We start from the raw sequence: 17,358 nt of genomic DNA, 5'->3' as shown, positions 1-17,358 counted from the left end.
CAATAGACTGTCGGGTCGCTGAGATAACCCCCTCCCTGGTCGGGGCTTTGATGAGCCAATCGTCCAGGTAAGGGAACACGTGAAGTCCACGCGACCTGAGGGCTGCTGCAACCACCACCATGCACTTCGTGAATACTCGTGGGGACGCGGCCAGGCCGAAGGGCAGTACCCTGTACTGGAGGTGGAGGTCCCCCACCTGGAATCGTAAGAATCTTCGACAGGCGGGGTGCACCGGAACATGGGTGTATGCTTCCTTCAGGTCGAGGGAGCACATCCAGTCCCCTTCCTCCAAGAGGGGATACAGAACCGGGAGAGACAGCATTCGAAACTTCTCCCGGGCCAGGAATTTGTTGAGCTTCCTGAGGTCCAGTATGGGGCGCAGGTCCCCGGTCTTTTTTGGGACCAAGAAGTAGCGGGAGTAAAACCCCGTGCCCCACTGGTCCTTGGGGACCGGCTCGACCGCCCGAAGCTTCAAGAGGGCTTTGGCTTCGGTTATAAGGGTCGGTAGCTGCGAACGGTTGCAGGGGACTAAACTTGGGGGACTGTCCGGCGGCGAGGACACAAAGTTGAGCGAGTAGCCCTCGGAGACGATCCGGAGCACCCAAGCGTCTGAGGTAATCCCGGTCCATGCCTCCCGGAAGGACCGAAGACGGCCCCCGATAGGAAGGGGTTCTTGTGAAAGTGCGGAGGGGAACCCGCCCCGTCCGCTCAGCCCGTCAAAAGGAAGGCGCTGGCTTAGAAGGGCCCTGCGCCGGGGCTTGGGGTTGTCCCCCTCTGCCTCGCTGAGACGGACGTCTCGGAGGCGGTCTCGAGAAAGCCGGGGTCGACTTCTGAGGGTATCGGCGCGGCGGAGGCCGAAAGGGTTTCTGCGGCGGGGGCCTAGGTTTGGGGCGGACCAGGGATGCTAGAGAGCGCTCCTGTTCCGACAAGCGCTTGGTCGCCGCGTCCAATGACTCGTCGAATAACTCGGACCCCACACAAGGCAAGTCTGCCAGGCGTTCCTGCAGGTTTGGGTCCATGTCGAGGGTGCGAAGCCAGGCCAAGCGGCGCATGGCCACCGCGAGGGCCGACACCCTCGAAACCAGCTCAAAGGCGTCGTACACTGCATGGAATAGGTACAACCGCAATTGAGACAGGTTGGACATAAACTTGTCGAATCCTGCTCTTTGGGAGTCCGGTAACGAGTTTCGATATTGAGGAAGGTCCTTCACCATACCACGCAAAAAGGAGGAAAAGGTGAAGGCGTAATTTAGAACCCTGGTGGCCATCAGGGAATTTGAATAGAGGCGACGGCCAAACTTGTCCAGGGTCCGCCCCTCCCTGCCTGGTGGAACCGCCGCAGAAACCCGTGAGGGCTGTGATTTTTTAAGAGCAGACTCCACCAGAAGGGACTGGTGTGAGAGCTGCGCCTTATCGAACCCTTTAGGGGGAATCGTCCTATACTTCGATTCCATTTTTGAAGGCACAGACGTGACTGTAAGAGGGTTTGACAAGTTCTTCAGCCAGGTTTGCAGAAGGACACTGTTGAGAGGGAGTCTAGGCACCTCCCTAGGAAGAGTGGGGAGGTCCTGTTCCTCCAAAAATTCTTTGGAATACCGAGAGCCTACCATCAGGTCAATCCCCAGGGCTTGGGCCATGTCCTGAACGAAGGATGAAAATGAGGACGGCCTAGCCTGGGGAGAGGGGGTTCTCGACCGCCCCACCGAGGAGAGGGGGGAGGCCTCATGGGAATAGTGAGGGTCCCTAACCGATCCCGAATCCCAGGATCCCCTCTCGAGGGCCCTCGAGGGGGAAGGGGAAGTTATCCTCCTCGCAGAACCCTTGGGTGAGGACCCCGGGGTTCGTGGGACGCTCTCCCGTTTCCTCGGCGAGGCGGCCCGGGAAGACTTCCCATGGGGTGAGCGGAGGAGCCTCGGGTTGTCGAGGCGCAGCTCCGACACCTGCAGCGCCTCGCCCCCGAACGACGAGGAACGGTCGCGCCGAGGCGAGCCTCGGGGCCGCTTGGACTTCCTCGATCGACGCCCCGTCCGAGGTCGCGTCGAGGGCGAGGCGTGTCTGGAAGACCCGGAGGAAGAGGAGGAAAGGCGGCGCACTCTGCGCAACTTTTCTTTGGGCCTTACACTGCGCTCAGGGGGTTCCCCCGAGGTCGAGGTCCGGGGCGGGGCCGAGACCGAGGTGAACGGGGCCACAGTACCCGAGACCGAGGTCGCCGAGGATGGGGCTCCCGAGGGAGCCGAGGCCGGGGCCTCCGAGACCGAAGGCGCCCAGGCCGAGGTCGAGGCCGCCGGAACCGCAGCACGCTGCAACACTTCCAGGGCTCCCGACAGCTCCGATGAGATCAGAGCTCGGAGGAGATCCTGGAAGGCCGGAATCCCCACGAAGGTGGGGAGTTCCGAGTCCGGGGCACACTCCCTGGAGGGCGACCTCGGTCTCGAGTATTCCCTCGGGGTGTGCGGAGTCGAGGTCCGATGCGGGGCCGGGGTCGACCCACCCGCCTTGGCCTGACTCGAGGATGGCTTCTTTGCTGAAGGGGATGGAACAGAGGACTTACCCGAAGCTTGCTTCACTGACGACGCCTTCGAGGAAGAGGGCCGAGGCGAGGCCGAGGCCCCCGAGGACGCCGAGGCCGAGGTCAAGGCCGGGGCCGAAGCCGAGGCCGACGTCGAGGCCTTAGGCGGCGCGTCGACGGCGAACAATTCGGCCATTCTTGCCTTACGGCGACGGAGGGCCCTGTTTTGGAAGGTAGCACAGCGATCACACGAGTCTGTCGGATGTTCGGGCCCAAGACAGACAATGCACCACCGGTGAGGGTCAGTGATGGAAAGCAACCTCTCACACCGGCTGCACTTTTTGAATCCCGTAACAGGACGGGACATCCACGAAGAAAAAGAAGAAGGCCGGGAACGTACCGACGTCCCGCGGCCACGGCTTCCGGGAGCCCCCGGAGGCCGACGAAAAACGAAAGACTTTTTTTTTTTTTTTTTTTGAAAAGAAACATAAGGAAAAAGCACCGCGAACTAATTCGAAGGGAAAAACAAACTAAACGCGGCAGCTAGAAGGCAAAAACACTGGAGCTCAGATCCACAGGGCTTTCTTGCTCCGCGGAAAAATTTGAACTGAGGACCACGAGGTGGGATGCGCCCTCTAGTGGGCGAGAAGGCACGCACATGCGTGGTGCAGTGTGCAAACTTGAAACTTTAATCAAGTTTGCTTGAAAAGCTGTCCGCGCCGGGGCTCCGTAGATGACGTCACCCACATGTGAGAATATCATGCCTGCTTGTCCTGGGATAATCTGATATACCTTTGAGCCTCCTAAAGTAGCAGCAGTGGTGGCCGACTGGCAGAGGCAGCACTGTGAACAGGCTGCTCGCGATATGCCCCACCAGGGCTTCCTTCTGATGTATTATCAGTCACGCAGCAGAAGGAAGACCCCGGCGGGACAGGTGACAAAGCCTGCTCAGAAAACTGCCTCTGCTAGCCGGCCACTGCCGCTTTAGGAGGCCTGGAGGTATGTCAAGTCTCACTGGGTGAGGAGGGGTTGGTAACTGAATCAGTGAGTTTCTTTGAGAAAACAATTCAGTAAAGTGAATCGGTGAATTGATTCGAATCGGCAAATCGGGCAGCACTACTGCATAACTGGGGAAAAAAAGTACACATAACTTCCCCTCCAACCTTTTGCTTTTGGAGGAACAAACTTCATGCTCTAATGTTAAGGGATTTATTGCACCACAAGTGGCTGAATGGGTGAAAATACAACTTCACACAAAAAAACACTCAAGCAAAACTGTGATTAAAGACTTCAGATTACTCAGGAAGAAAAAGCCTCATTGTTGCACAGAACAAATGAAGGGTAATAACAGCCTTCCACCGCTGGCTACTGACTTCTGATTCTGAAATCAGAAGAGGCAAATACATCACCGGTTAAAAAACTCCCATATACAGTACAGTACTCATAGCACACACAAACAACTATGAAGAATTCAGGAAACACCTAAAAACTTACCTATTCTTGAAACACCTAAGCAACGAACCGGAACATCAACCCCCTCGTAACACCATCACATAACTAAACTCGCAAACTGTTAACCCCAACCCCTAATCACTATCTACGAACACTCTATTCAAGTCACGGAATACTTCTACTTCTGAACAAACAGCTTGGCACTTCCGGGCCTTACAACACACAAACTGTTGTTAAAATTATTATTATTATTAATATTATCAGATGTAACCTGCTTTACTTTATAAGTCATTGTACGAGAAGTATACTGCTATACTCTTTAATTCATTGTACGTAAAGTTTCTCTTTATTGCATTGAGATGTACACTGCTAAACTCCTTAATTCATTGTACGTAAAGCCTCTCTTTATTGTATTTACATTTTCTTCATTGTATTCACAATCTCTTTTACTGTAAACCGCCTAGAAGTCGCAAGATAGCTGGCGGTATATAAAAATAAAGTTATTATTATTATTATTACTACTATAAATATAATCACCAAACCCTAAAGCATATGGGAGTTTTTTTAATCAGTGATGTGTTTGCATCTTCTGATTTCAATATCGGAAGTCGGTAGCCAGCGGTGGAAGGCTGTTATTACCCTTTACTTGTTCTGTGCAATACTTAGGGTTTTTTCTCCCTGAGTAGTCTGAAGTCTTTAATCACGGTTTTGCTCGAGTGGTTTCTAATGTTATGGGAGTCATATAGGTCCAGATATTCTCCAGGAAGGCAGAAAACATTTTTAATTAATATGGAATGCATACTTAAAGCAGATACCCCCAAAGACCAAAGTGTACTGAATCAGTTGCAAGAGGTAATTAATGTTCCTGTTAAAACTTATTGAGCTCTTGGGTGGAGGGGCAGGAAGGATGTGTTTTGGGTTTATTAACCTAAGTTTGTAATAGTTTAGGGTTATAAGAACAAAGGTCCTAGTCCATTGCATTGACTTTATTGTACTGTTTTGAAGGGAGAGATTGGAAATATTTGTTTCATTTAGTTTTGAATAATGTTTACTGTTTCTACTTTTGAAAATTCAAAAAAAAAGATTTTCTAACTAAATATTCTGACCACTGCTGGCTAAATTTCGGCCAGTTTCTTCTCTGCCCTTCTGATAACACTTTCTTTTCTATATACCTCTACCTACCTGTTGAAACTTCACTGCATCTTTTCCCAGGCCCTTCAAACTTTCAGATAGTCCATCCTGTTGCAGGCTTCTGGAGATTTCCTCATTTTTAGAAAATGAGTCTGGCCAGCTCACCCTACGTTTTGCACTCTTATGGTAGCCATAGTTTTTTCTTGCTGTCCCTGCATCTGCTCTCATGATGTCATTGTACAGGTCATGGATAAAAACAACAGACTGTGGATGTTCTGAAAGATGATTTTTATTCCCTTTTCACAATAAAAATACAAATAAAAGTCTGAATTAGTAATACACATATGATTGTCCTGACGGACCTTACACGGTCCATGTTTCGGCAAGACCGCCTTCCTCAGGGGTCCTAAAGGGGATAACATATAATGAAATGAAATAAGAAAGATAAATGAGAAGTAAAAATGACATGAAGGTGACTGTGGTGCCAACCGTATGCATGCAAATTTGATGACTGACCTTGACCACAACATAAAAAGAATTATAGAAGTGCCAAGTGTGACCATGCTGTCTAAGGTGGCAAAGAGTAACAAGACATAAGAAGAAAGAGAATGTAAACGAATGGAGAGTACCGAGACTAGCCAGTGAAAATCCCATAGTGCATGATGTGCACGTACAGATATGGGAACAAGCACTGGTGAATGTCATGATGTGACAGTAAAAATATGCTAAGAAAACCACATACATACCGGATGATGTAGGGTACAAAGATAAAAATATGAACAAAACAATGTACGTGTCTTTGAGCTAGGGATAAAATGAATCATGTATGAAACTAAAACATAAATGTATGGAGTGCGTAATAAGCTATAATAATGGAAAAGTAAGAAATGTACCCTCATGAAAAACACTTTGGCCAATGAATAACAATCTAATATAATAAAATGCTAGGCCGCGCATGCGCACTAAAAAAAACGTGTTCCCTGATCTGTCGGGTTTTTTTTAGTGCGCATGCGCGGGTTGTACGTCACCAAACTCGGCAACGCAAGCCATGTCCGCCGTCGGCCTCGAGCTCCTGGGGGCCGGCGGCTCGAGTCGCCCAGCCGGTGCTGAGTCCCCCGATGATAGGCCGCGCATGCGCACTAAAAAAAAACGTGTTCCCTGATCTGTCGGGGTTTTTTTAGTACGCATGCGCGGGTTGTACGTCGCCAAACTTGGCAACGCAAGCCATGTCCGCCGTCGGCCTCGAGCTCCTGGGGGCCGGCGGCTCGAGTCGCCCAGCCGGTGCTGAGTCCCCCCCACTCCCACTTCAGCTGGCACGGACGGTTTGAGAATGAGGGAGAGAACAACGCAGCCAGACGGACCGCGGGAAGGGAAAGGGGGGGAGGGTTTCGAGGGAGCCGGCTGGCCGCATAAATTATTTTAATTTGAAATCTGCCGCCGTCGCCGCGGATCCTCTCTCATCTTCCAACATAATATAAGTGCAGCTCATGAGAGGAGCCGCGGTGGCGGCTTTGAAAACGGCTCCCTTAGTTCGCTGCATTTTTTTTTTTAAGTTTAAAACTGCCGCCGTGGCTCCTCTCACGATCCCGGCCTGTGTCAGAGAAGGCTTCCGACGCAGGCCTGATCGTGAGAGGAGCCGCGTAGGCATCTTTAAACTTAAAAAAAAATCCAGCAAAGAACTAAGGGAGCCGTTTTATCTCCATGCTGCTACGAAGGAACAGGTGAGGGGGAGGGAAATGCTGATGCTGATGCACAGGGAGCAGGCAGGCATGGCAGGCAAGCAGGGGAAGAGGGAAAGGGGCTGCTTTGGGGGTAGTGGTGTGCTGGGGGCACATAGCAGTCATGGGCAGGGGATCACAGAACAGGCAGGCATGGCTCAACAAGGGGAGAGGGAAAGGGGGCTACTTTGGGGTGAGGGGTTTCCTGGGCCAGACAGCAATCATAGGGGGGAAACAGAAAGGGGCCACGGAGCAGGCAGGCATGGCACAAAAGGGGGCAGGGGCATTGGGAAACGGGGCTGCTTTGGGGGGAAGGGTGTTCTGGGGGCACACACCAATCATGCCGGGGAAGAGAAGGGGGCCACAGAGAGATAGGCAGGCATGGCGCAAGACAGAGACACAGACAGAAAGAATGACAGACAGACAGACAGCATCCAAGCACAGAGAGAGAAAGGAAAAAAAAAAACAGTCGTCTACTCTAGCACCTGTTGCACAGGGGGAGAACGAAAGAGATGCTGATGGACAGGGGGTTGAAGAAAAGGAACGGAGGACTAATGTTGGACAGGGGGAGAAGGAAAGAGGTGCTGCTGGACAGGGGGGAGGTAAAACAAAGGGAGAAGGGCTGCTGCTGCATAAGGAGAGCAGTGAAGGGGTGGTGGTGGACACAGGGGAGGTAAAAGGAAGGGAAAATGGACAGGGGGAGCAGGCAAGGGGTGGTGATGGACAGCCAAGGAAAAAGAAAGGCAGAAAGAAAAAAAGCGGCTAAGGAGAGAGAGAGAAAGAAATAAAGACAGACACACACACATATGTTCTAGCACCCGTTAATGTAACGGGCTTAAAGACTAGTATGAAATAAAACAATAAAAGCAACAAGTGGGAATTCCTGCCTAACATTAATTAAAAAAGAAAAATTATAACCACAATAACTTAAAAAGAACATTACATAAAAAACATGTCATAAAAACATATCATAAAAAACATATCATAAAGGCCAACATATGTGACTATTCTATAAAGGGCAAAGTTGCCTGAGCACACATTAAAGAACCTTAGTGCACTTTTGGACACTCTAAATTGCATGCACCCCCATGCAGATGGGCAATTTTCGGTATGTCTCCAAGTTACCTTGTTTCTCATTTCTCCTTAAATTACTCAAACAAGTCCAGTTATTTACATACCCTCCTGTCAAATTATGTCATTTTAAGATATTTTTAGAGAGAACTCTCGCTTTTCAGGCAGCTAAATTGAATATCTGGTTTGGCAAAATTATGCTAGAAGTTCCATCTTACTATAATTTCAGAAAATGACTAAAAACACAACTATTTGATAAATTTGTAACTTAATTGTTCTAATGTTAATGCTTTTAATCTATAGGCATTATGTATCTTCTAGAAATAGCTTTTCTTGTTTTGTAAATCAGCTGGATGTTCAGCTTTATCTTGCTGTGAACCGCCTAGAACCTTTTACTGGTTTGGCGGTATACAAGAAATAAATTATTATTATTATTATTTATAAAACTATGGGGTCCTTTTATCAAGCCGCGGGGTTAGCACATCGGACATTTCATCACGCGCTAACCCCTGCGGCCGACTATAAAACTAACGCCTGCTCAATGCAGGTGCTTACGGCTAGCCCGGCAGGCGGTTTAACACACGGTATTACGCACATTAAACCCCTACCGCAGCTCGATAAAAGGACTCCTATGTCCTATATGTATATTTGGCACCATTGACTGTTTGCATATTGAAATAAAGCATATATAGGATTCCATTTACTAAGCTACAATAATCACTAGTGCGCGCTTACCGTAGCATAAAAGGGCTTAAAGAAAGCCCTTTGAATTAATTAAAGGGCGTATAATATGGAACGAGCCATGCATGAGTAAAGGATATATAAAAAAAAAAAAAAAAAGAGGGGGGGGAAGGGAGGAAGAGGAGTTAGGTAATAAAAATAACAAGAATTAATGGGGAATTTGCGAAGAGGTGATTGGCTTATAATTTGGATGGAGTTGGTGATTAGGAGTAGGTGAGAGGTGATTGGTGTGAAAGGAAGGAACGTGAGTGGTTGATTTAGGCGGGAGAATTGTTGGATTTTGTTTGTGGGAGGCTGAGGGTGTGAGGAGGGTAGTCGGGAAGGAAGGTGTGGGGTAATTTGAAAGTGGAGGGTAGTATTTTAATTTAATTGTTGGAGGTGTGGGGGTAATTCCCTTGGGGTTGTTGCGGCGCTTTTACCTTTGCGGGTCTGAAGTTTGTTGCATTGAGGTTAGCGGTGTAAACGGTAGTGCCGGTTTGTGAGGTCACTCGGTGGGGCGGTGTGTCAGCTGGGTGCGGTTTTGCCGGTTTATGAGGTCTGGAGTCGGCAGTGCGTCAGGCTACTGCAATTTCCTGTCGGGCGCTTTTGCGGCAGGAGCGACGTCTGGGCTGCTTTACGGCTGGAGCGCCGGTCTAACTGGCTGGGTGGTCCGGTTTGAGCGCCGTCGTCTGTTTGGTGGATTGGGAGTTCAGCACTGCAAGGTCCGTCTTTAATGAAGCAACCGGTTGACAGCTGTGCTAGGGTGAGTGTGCATGCCTGATTGGGAGCCGGTGTGAGAGCTTCTTTACTTATTAGTTTTATTACTGGTCGTGTGGCTGGCTGTGTGATTTGATTAGAGTGGAGCTACTTTGAGTTTGTTTTGTGTCAGCAGACAGGGCTGGTTATTATGGCTCCTAAACTAAAAGTTTTGTCTAAGGGGAAGCAGGCTGGAAAGGGGCAGAAGAAAAAAGGGATTGGTAAGGCCCCTCGGAAGGCACCTGCTGTTCCCAGGGCCGGCACTGTTAAACAGGTGGGCAGATGTATTGCAGATGCACGTCTGTCTATTGCGGCTGGACTGAGACCTGCCCGGAGAGCTGCTTTGGCGGGGTCAGCTAGTGGAGGCTGCTCACGTCCGGAGACTGTTCAGGAAGAGGTGGCAGAAGAGGGTCCTGTGGAATCCTTCAGTTCCACAGGTTCTGTTGCGGCTCCAGCTGGTAAGTTTGCGCGATGTGTGTCTGAGTTGTTGGGAATGGTGGCTGGGGGAGGGAATGGGGGGGGCTCAGCAGGTTTGGTTAGTGGGGATGTGAGTAGTTTGGTGGAGGCTCCCAGAAAGTCTTTAGGCAAACGGTTGCGGAATAAAAAATTTTTGCATCGCTTGCAGCATGTGGTTAAGCATTTGGATAGGGATCGTAAGAGTCGGAGGTTGGATTCAGTAGATCCTATGCATGTTTGGGAGTCTTCTGATTCCTGGGATTCTTCTCATTCTCCTTCCTCATCCTCCTCGTCGGATGTGGTGCCTGCGGCCGCACCGGTTGGAATAGGTGTTGGTGTGCCAGGTCCGTCGGGAGGTATAGCCCAATTTTCTCGTTCGGGACATACGTTATGTGAGATTGCATCTTTGGATGGGCAGTTATCTCAGAAGTGGAAGAGAAAAATTTTAAGAATGAAATATGTGGATGTGTTTGCTTTATTGGAACCAGAGCAGGAGGGGTTTTGACAGAAAAAAAAATGAGGAAGGCAAGGAGGAAGGGAAGAAAAAGAGAAGTAGAGTTTTGCGGACGATATTTAACTGGTTATTAGGTTTCCATGTGTATACTAGTGTGTTAGGGTCGGCGAAACCGGGATTGTATCCTGGTTTATTGCGTTATGCTGATCTGATTTTACGGGCCTAGAGGACTTATGGTGGGTGGGCCTGGTTAAATTATGATGAACATTTTCGGCGTGGTATGGCTCGTGATAAGTCTGAAGCTTGGGGCTTTAGGGATGTGGATTTGTGGTTGACTGAAATGACTTCAGTTCGGCCAGCGTTTTTTCGAGGAGTCCCCTCCTCAGGAGGCTCTATGCCTTTGGGGAGGGGAGCCTCAGGTCCAGCAGGATTGGGTCGAGCAGGGATGGGGGTTGGGGGAATGGGGTTTTTGGGGTGGCAAGGAAGTACCCGTGCCGGATTGGTGGGCTCTGCCTGTTTCCAGTTCAATGGAGGTCGGTGTGACAGAGCTGGGTGTAGATTCAGGCATGTGTGCAGTCAGTGCTCGGGATCACACCCTGCCATTAGATGTCCTGGTGCCTGGAGTAAAGGACCGATTGGGCGATCCGCTGGGGCGGCTGCCCCGGGTGTGTCTGGACAAGGCCCCTTCCCCCGTTGATCTGCAGGAGCTTGCTCGTTGGTTGCCTTTATATCCTAATAAGGTAGATGCTGACCTGCTTTGGGGGGGGTTTTACTGACGGGTTCATTATTCCTTTTGATGGTCCCTTATTGTTGCATACATGTGTTAATTCACCTTCTATTGCTAAACATGTTATGGTGGTTCGGGAAAAGTTGGGTAAAGAAATTAATTTGGGTAGAATAGCTGGGCCTTTCCGGTCTCCTCCTTTTGATAATTTGGTGCTTTCACCCCTCGGGGTCATTCCAAAGAAGGAGTAAGGAAAATTCCGTTTGATTCACAATTTATCCTTTCATTTGGGGTATAGTGTGAATTCATTCATTGATCCGAGTTTTTGTTCTGTCCAATACGCCTCTTTTGATCGTGCGTTGGATATGTTACGGGGTTTGGGTACTGGTGTTTTAATGGCTAAAGCAGATATAGAATCCGCTTTTCGGCTGCTGCCAGTTCATCCATCATCTTTTTATTTATTGGGCTTTCAATTTGAACATCATTATTATTTTGACAAATGTATGCCCATGGGTTGCTCTGTTTCCTGTGCATATTTTGAGGCTTTCTCTACTTTCTTGCATTGGGTGATGGAGCAAAGTTCTGGGTCGTCCTGTATTGTACATTATTTGGATGATTTTTTGTTTGGAGGTGTGGTGGGGTCGAATCAGTGTAGTGTGCTATTAGATACATTCCGTAGTGTGATGAATCGATTGGGTGTTCCGCTTGCTGAAGAGAAGTCTGAAGGGCCTTGCTCTACGTTAGTTTTTTTGGGCATTGAGTTAGATTCTGTGCGGATGGAGTCTCGCTTGCCATTGGAAAAGGTTCACGCTTTGCGTATGGAAATTGACAGAGCTGTTCAGAAGAGGAAGTTGACCCTGAAGGAAATTCAGTCCTTGGTAGGGCGATTGAATTTTGCCTCTCGAGTTATACCTATGGGTCGTGTTTTTGCTCGTCATTTGGCTTTATTGACTAAAGGCATTACAAAAAAGCATTATCGTATACGATTGTCTCCGGTAGTGCGTGAGGATTTGTTAATGTGGAATACCTTTTTATTAACTTTCAATGGGGTGAGAGTATGGCCTCAGCCTGTTGTTTCTGATACAGATTTGCATCTTTTTACGGATGCTTCTGTTGGGTTTGGTTTTGGAATTTATTTTCATGGCGCTTGGTGTGCTGAGGCTTGACCTGACTGGTTGCGTGCTCAGGGTTGGTGTGCTAATATAGCATTTTTGGAGTTGTTTCCAGTTTGGGTGACCCTGAAATTATTTGGACAGAGATTAGAGAATAGGCGGGTTTTATTGAGCTCAGACAATGTGGCAGTGGTGGACGCAGTGAATAGACAGAGGGTGAATTGCAAATTGTTACTGGGTTTGTTGCGTTTAGTAGTGTTGGAGTGTTTAAGATTGAATTTGACTCTGCAGGCGCGTCATATTCCTGGTCATACTAATGAAATTGCTGATTCTCTTTCTCGCTTTCAGTGGACCCGTTTTCGTGCGTTGGCCCCTGGAGCGGAAGATGGCCCGACATTGATGCCGGCAGCTTTGTGGCAGCACTTCCTAGAAGCTTCAAGACTTTGTTGAAGAGTTCATTGGCTCAAAACACGTGGAAAGTTTACAGTGCTGGATGGCGTCGTTTTGTTTATTTTTTAAAGTTTTTTCAGGATGCTGATTTTATGGAAATAGATGAGAGTTCTATTATTGCTTTTATTCTATTTGCGCATTCTGTTGGATGGTCGGTGGGGGTGGTGAATCAAGTATTGGCTGGGGTTGCTTTTGTGTGTAAGATTCAAGGTTGGAAAGATCCTACTGCTTCCTTTTTAGTTCGTAAGCTTAGGGTGGGCTTTGTTCGTGGGAAGGCCCCGAGTAGTCATTCTTTGGTAAGGCTGCCTATTTTGACTGACCACTTAGTAAGTATGGGGAAGGCACTTTTTAAGATTTGTGTGTCTCCTTTTGAAGTGGTTCTTTTTCGTTTAGCATTTTCAGTGGCTTTTTTTGGAGCATTGCGTATCAGTGAACTGGTGGCATCTTCCAAAAAATCAGTGGGTAGGACGGGGTTGTTGTTTACTGATGTGGTTTTGTCCTCCTTAGAGTTGCGTGGCTGCATACGGCGCTCTAAGACAGACCCTATGGGGAAAGGATGTTGGTTTAGATTGCATTCTGTGGTGCAATTTTCAGAGTGTCCGGTATCGTTGGCTCATCGGTATGCATCAATTCGGCCTAACAAGGGCTTATTTTGGTTGGTGCATGCGGATGGGTCACCATTAACGCAATTTCAATTTACTGCTGTGTTTAAACAAGTGTTGGGTTCGTTGGGTTTTGATCCTGCGCTCTTTGGCACTCATTCTTTTAGAATTGGGGCAGCTACTTTTGCGGCCAAGGAGGGTGGGTCCCCGGATTTCATTCGAAAAATTGGGTGTTGGGCGTCCAATAGGTATTTGGGATATGTTCATTCTGTTTAATATTGCTCAGTTACCATTAATGTTTTTTCTCCTTATTTTGTTTAGCTCTTATCCGGACGGTGCCAGTGGAGGTGTGTGTCTGGCTATGTGGGCATTCTTTCCTATTCTGGGCAAGAAAACATGCAGTTTCTTCTCGTTGGGGGTTGAATCTTGGACTGGCTGGATTGGGTATCACTATTCACTGGCTGGGACAGCGTGGGATGCGCTGGAATCAACTCTTACCAACATTGTTGTAGGCTGAACGTTTCTCTTATCCAGATTTAATACTAGTACACTTGGGGGGCAACGATTTATGTCATGTTAAGGGTGTGGAGTTGATTAGGCAAATGCAAAAGGATTTTGTGATTCTGTTGTCTCACTTTCCTTTAACTCGTTTAGTTTGGTCAAAAATTATACCTCGATTGGTGTGGAAAGATGCTAGAAGTGAGCGTGCGATTGAGCGTTTGCGGCGTAGGGTGAATGTGGAGGTTGCTCGATGGGTGGGATGTTTGGGGGGTATGATACTTAGTCATGATTTGTTATCTTCGGATTGCCCCGGCTTATACCGGCCGGATGGGGCTCACTTATCTGATATTGGTTTAGATATTTTTCTTAGTACGGTGCAGGATTTGTTGGAAGCTGTGTTTAAGGTGTAATTTGGCTGCAGCTAATTTGGGGGGAGTGGCGACAAGCTTATGCTGTCACCACTTTGGTGGGAAATGGAATGGAGTTCCTTCCAGGCGGCCAGGGATTGTGGGAAATATGTTCAAATATGATAATGTTGTATGCTGTGTGCGGCACCGCCACAGACAGGTGAGGCCGGGCGACACCGCAGGTCTTGCAGATGGGATATGTGGAATGTAATCTAATGTTGGGGATGTTGGGGAGAAGCAGCTAGGTCGGGACCGACTAGCTGTTGGGGAAGAAAGGGAAGGCCGTCTAGGAAGAGAGGGATATGTAATTAAGTGAAATACAGTGTTATTTGAATTGACAATTAATAAAGCTGCGGCCAAATTTATGCCATAATAAGTTATGTGTAGATGTTTAATTTGTGTTCAAGTTTGAATTGTTTGAATGCAGTGTGTGAGTTCCTAATATTAAGCAGGACGTACTGAAGCATGCACGCAAACCACATGCTAGAAGATTTTCTCTATTTCTCTCAGAGGGGGAATGTCTTAAAGTTGAGAGTAGGAGTGACAACCCAAATCAGTGAGCGCAGACACATTACCATACGCAGATTAGCACAGAAATAGCATGTGAGCCCTTACTGCCTATAAAATAGGTGGCTGTAAGAGCTCACATACTAATTTTTGGTAGTGGCCCGCACTAATGGCAACACTGCATGGCTATTAATTCGGAAAATGAAAAATGTAATGCAAACGCATAAGGGCAACCTGAGCCCAGTTTTTACAGCAATTTAGTAAAACGACCTCATGATCATTTAAAAGCTGGTACTTAAATTGTGATAGCTACTGTCGATTCTGAAAATCTGGCTCATTCTGTTTAAAAAGTGTTTCCTTCACAAAGTGAAAGATGGTTCATCTTCTTTTTTGAGTAGTTTTACCAGTCATGTGTGAAAAAAATCTTCCTAGGCATCTGATGGAGATTCACTGCAAGAAATGAAATAAAAAATAGAAAAGGTTTTGTGCACTATACCTGCATTGATGCTCCTTCCACTCTAGCTATACAAGCCACTTGATCTAAGAATGTCACTGTAACCGGAACAGCAACAAAAAAGCCACTGACAAAAGCTTTGAAATATCTTCTTCCTAAACCCTGTGCCATAACCTGAAAACATAAAAGAAAAAAAAAGCATATCTATTGTATTACAAATAAAAAAGATTTTAAACAGTAATATTTTTCATCTTATGCCATCTAATGTTATACGGTAGTAATAATAAAACTTTCGATAAAGTTTAACTTTCCTAATGGCATACAGGGCCTGATTCTATAAACAGCATCTACGTCAGTGGCACAAAGTCGAATTCTGCGTGCAACTCCAAATTTTTAAAATTGTCTTTAATTGGTATTTTAATTGAAAATACCACTAAAAGTCAATTTAAAAAACATTAATTTAACTTTAATTGAAGTTGCTTGTGGAAATCAGCATGGCACTTACCTAAGTAAACCTAAGTAAAGGCGCCTACCTGAAAAGTGGGCATGGTTAGGGGTGGAGAATAGGTATGGAATGACTTAACACCAGTAGCGCCTCTGTTAGGTACTGGAAAATTAGGCCAGGAAAACCCTGGCCTAATGTATCGGTGCTTAACACTACAGTGCATAAGTGGAGTTAAGCGCAATTCTATACCACGCCAAGCACCACCTAGACGATAAACACCTCTAGGCGCCATTTATATAATTAAAACTAAAAACTAAGAAGTACCACATGCATCCTTTAAATTTTCTGAAAGGAATGTACTTTGAAATGATTGAAAGAATACATTTTTCACATGTTATACTTAAATTTTTTCCCATATTTAGTATAACCTAATGGGTTCTTACCCTTGGTAATCTTTCTGTTAGTCCCTAACGGCACTGGCTTACCAAGGGGGGCGGTCCGCCCCGGGTGCATGGCCCAAGGGGTGCACAGCTGGCCACTCACCGGGGATTAGGCTGCCGCCGGGGAAAGGCTGCCATTGCCATCATCAAAAAGAAGCCGGCGCCGAGTTCTCCCTCCCTGCTTCTCTTCCCCGCAAGCCGACCAACTCTAGCCGTCCGACGTCAATTCTGACGTCGGAGAGGACGTTCTAGGCCAGCCAATCGCTGCCTGGCTGGCCCGGAACGTCCTCACCGACGTTAGAATTGACGTCGGGCAGCCAGAGTTGGTCGGCCCGCGGGAAAAGAAGCAGGGCGAATTCGGCACCGGTCTGTTTCCGATGGCCAGTGGCAGCCTTTCCCCAGCGGTGTTGGCAGCAGTATGTTTCTCAATGGCGGTGGCATGGGGGAGGGCAGGGAGAAAGAAAGAAAGGGGGGGAGACAGGGAGCTAGAAAGAAAGAAAGGGGGGAGACAGGGATCCAGAAAGAAAGAAATGGGGCAGGGTAAAAGAAAGAAAGAAATATAGATGGGAAGGGAAGACAAGAAAAAATAAATAGATTTGAGGAGGAAGCAGAGAAATAGAAGAAAGTTGAAAGTTGAACGTTAAAAGTTATAGCCAAAGATGTTTGTAGGTTTGATCCAAACAGACCGGGGATTTTAAATTACAGTCCACTTGAGGGGGCAATACTTTCAAAATAGAACAAAACACAAAAGACCCCCTCTCATCAATACTGGGCAAGTTTCTCAAATAATATCATCATATAACATTTAAAGGCTTTTAAATATTTAAATGTGCTCATAAGCTCTTCAGCAAGTGTGCAATGCCTGAGTCCTTTGGTCTACACACTTGATGTCTGTTTTTAACATCAAGTGTGTAGACCAAAGGACTCAGAAACTGCACACTGCAAATAAAATCAAAATAAAAAGCTTATCCTTCCGGCTTCCTGATGTAGCGTAGCGAAATACAGACTGTGTTGGAACCGTGAACTGACCTTTTCAGATAAGTGGTCTACTGTTAAACAGCTTTTGTAGAGCCATAACATTTGCCACTCCAGTAGAAGCGAGAATCCTTGCTCCATGCAATGTGTTACGATTAAAATTCAAGCACCTTTCCAGCGACATTGTACTGCTGCTGTGGCGCCTTGCTGAAGAGCTTATGAGCACATTTAAATATTTAAAAGCCTTTAAATGTTATATGATGATATTATTTGAGAAACTTACCCAGTATTAATGAGAGGGGGGGTCTTTTGTGTTTCAATCTATTTTGAAAGATGGATGTAGGGCAGAAAGTGAAGGAGAGAAAAACTGCAAATGGATAAGAAGGCCCTGGAAACAGAGTTAAGAGCACAGATAAAAGGAAGTACAACCAGAGACTGGGAAAAGATGAGTAGAAAAATAAAAACACCAGACAA

The 17,358-nt window shown here is 47.2% G+C and overlaps 1 protein-coding gene across 6 annotated transcripts in view; it reads right to left on the bottom strand.

Annotated features, from left to right (window-relative positions):
• Positions 1 to 17,358, bottom strand: part of IMMP2L (inner mitochondrial membrane peptidase subunit 2) — a 983,007-nt gene that overhangs the window by 924,611 nt on the left and 41,038 nt on the right. For all 6 annotated transcript variants that reach the window (XM_033958067.1, XM_033958065.1, XM_033958069.1 and 3 more), the window contains one exon: positions 15,067 to 15,198. In XM_033958067.1, the coding sequence (XP_033813958.1) occupies positions 15,067 to 15,198 (132 nt within the window). The remainder of the gene's footprint in view (positions 1 to 15,066; positions 15,199 to 17,358) is intronic.

The sequence above is a fragment of the Geotrypetes seraphini genome, chromosome 9, assembly GCF_902459505.1.
Source record: "Geotrypetes seraphini chromosome 9, aGeoSer1.1, whole genome shotgun sequence".
NCBI lineage: Eukaryota > Metazoa > Chordata > Amphibia > Gymnophiona > Dermophiidae > Geotrypetes > Geotrypetes seraphini.
Note: the sequence above shows the minus strand (reverse complement) of the source record. Positions and strands in the feature narration are given on the sequence as shown.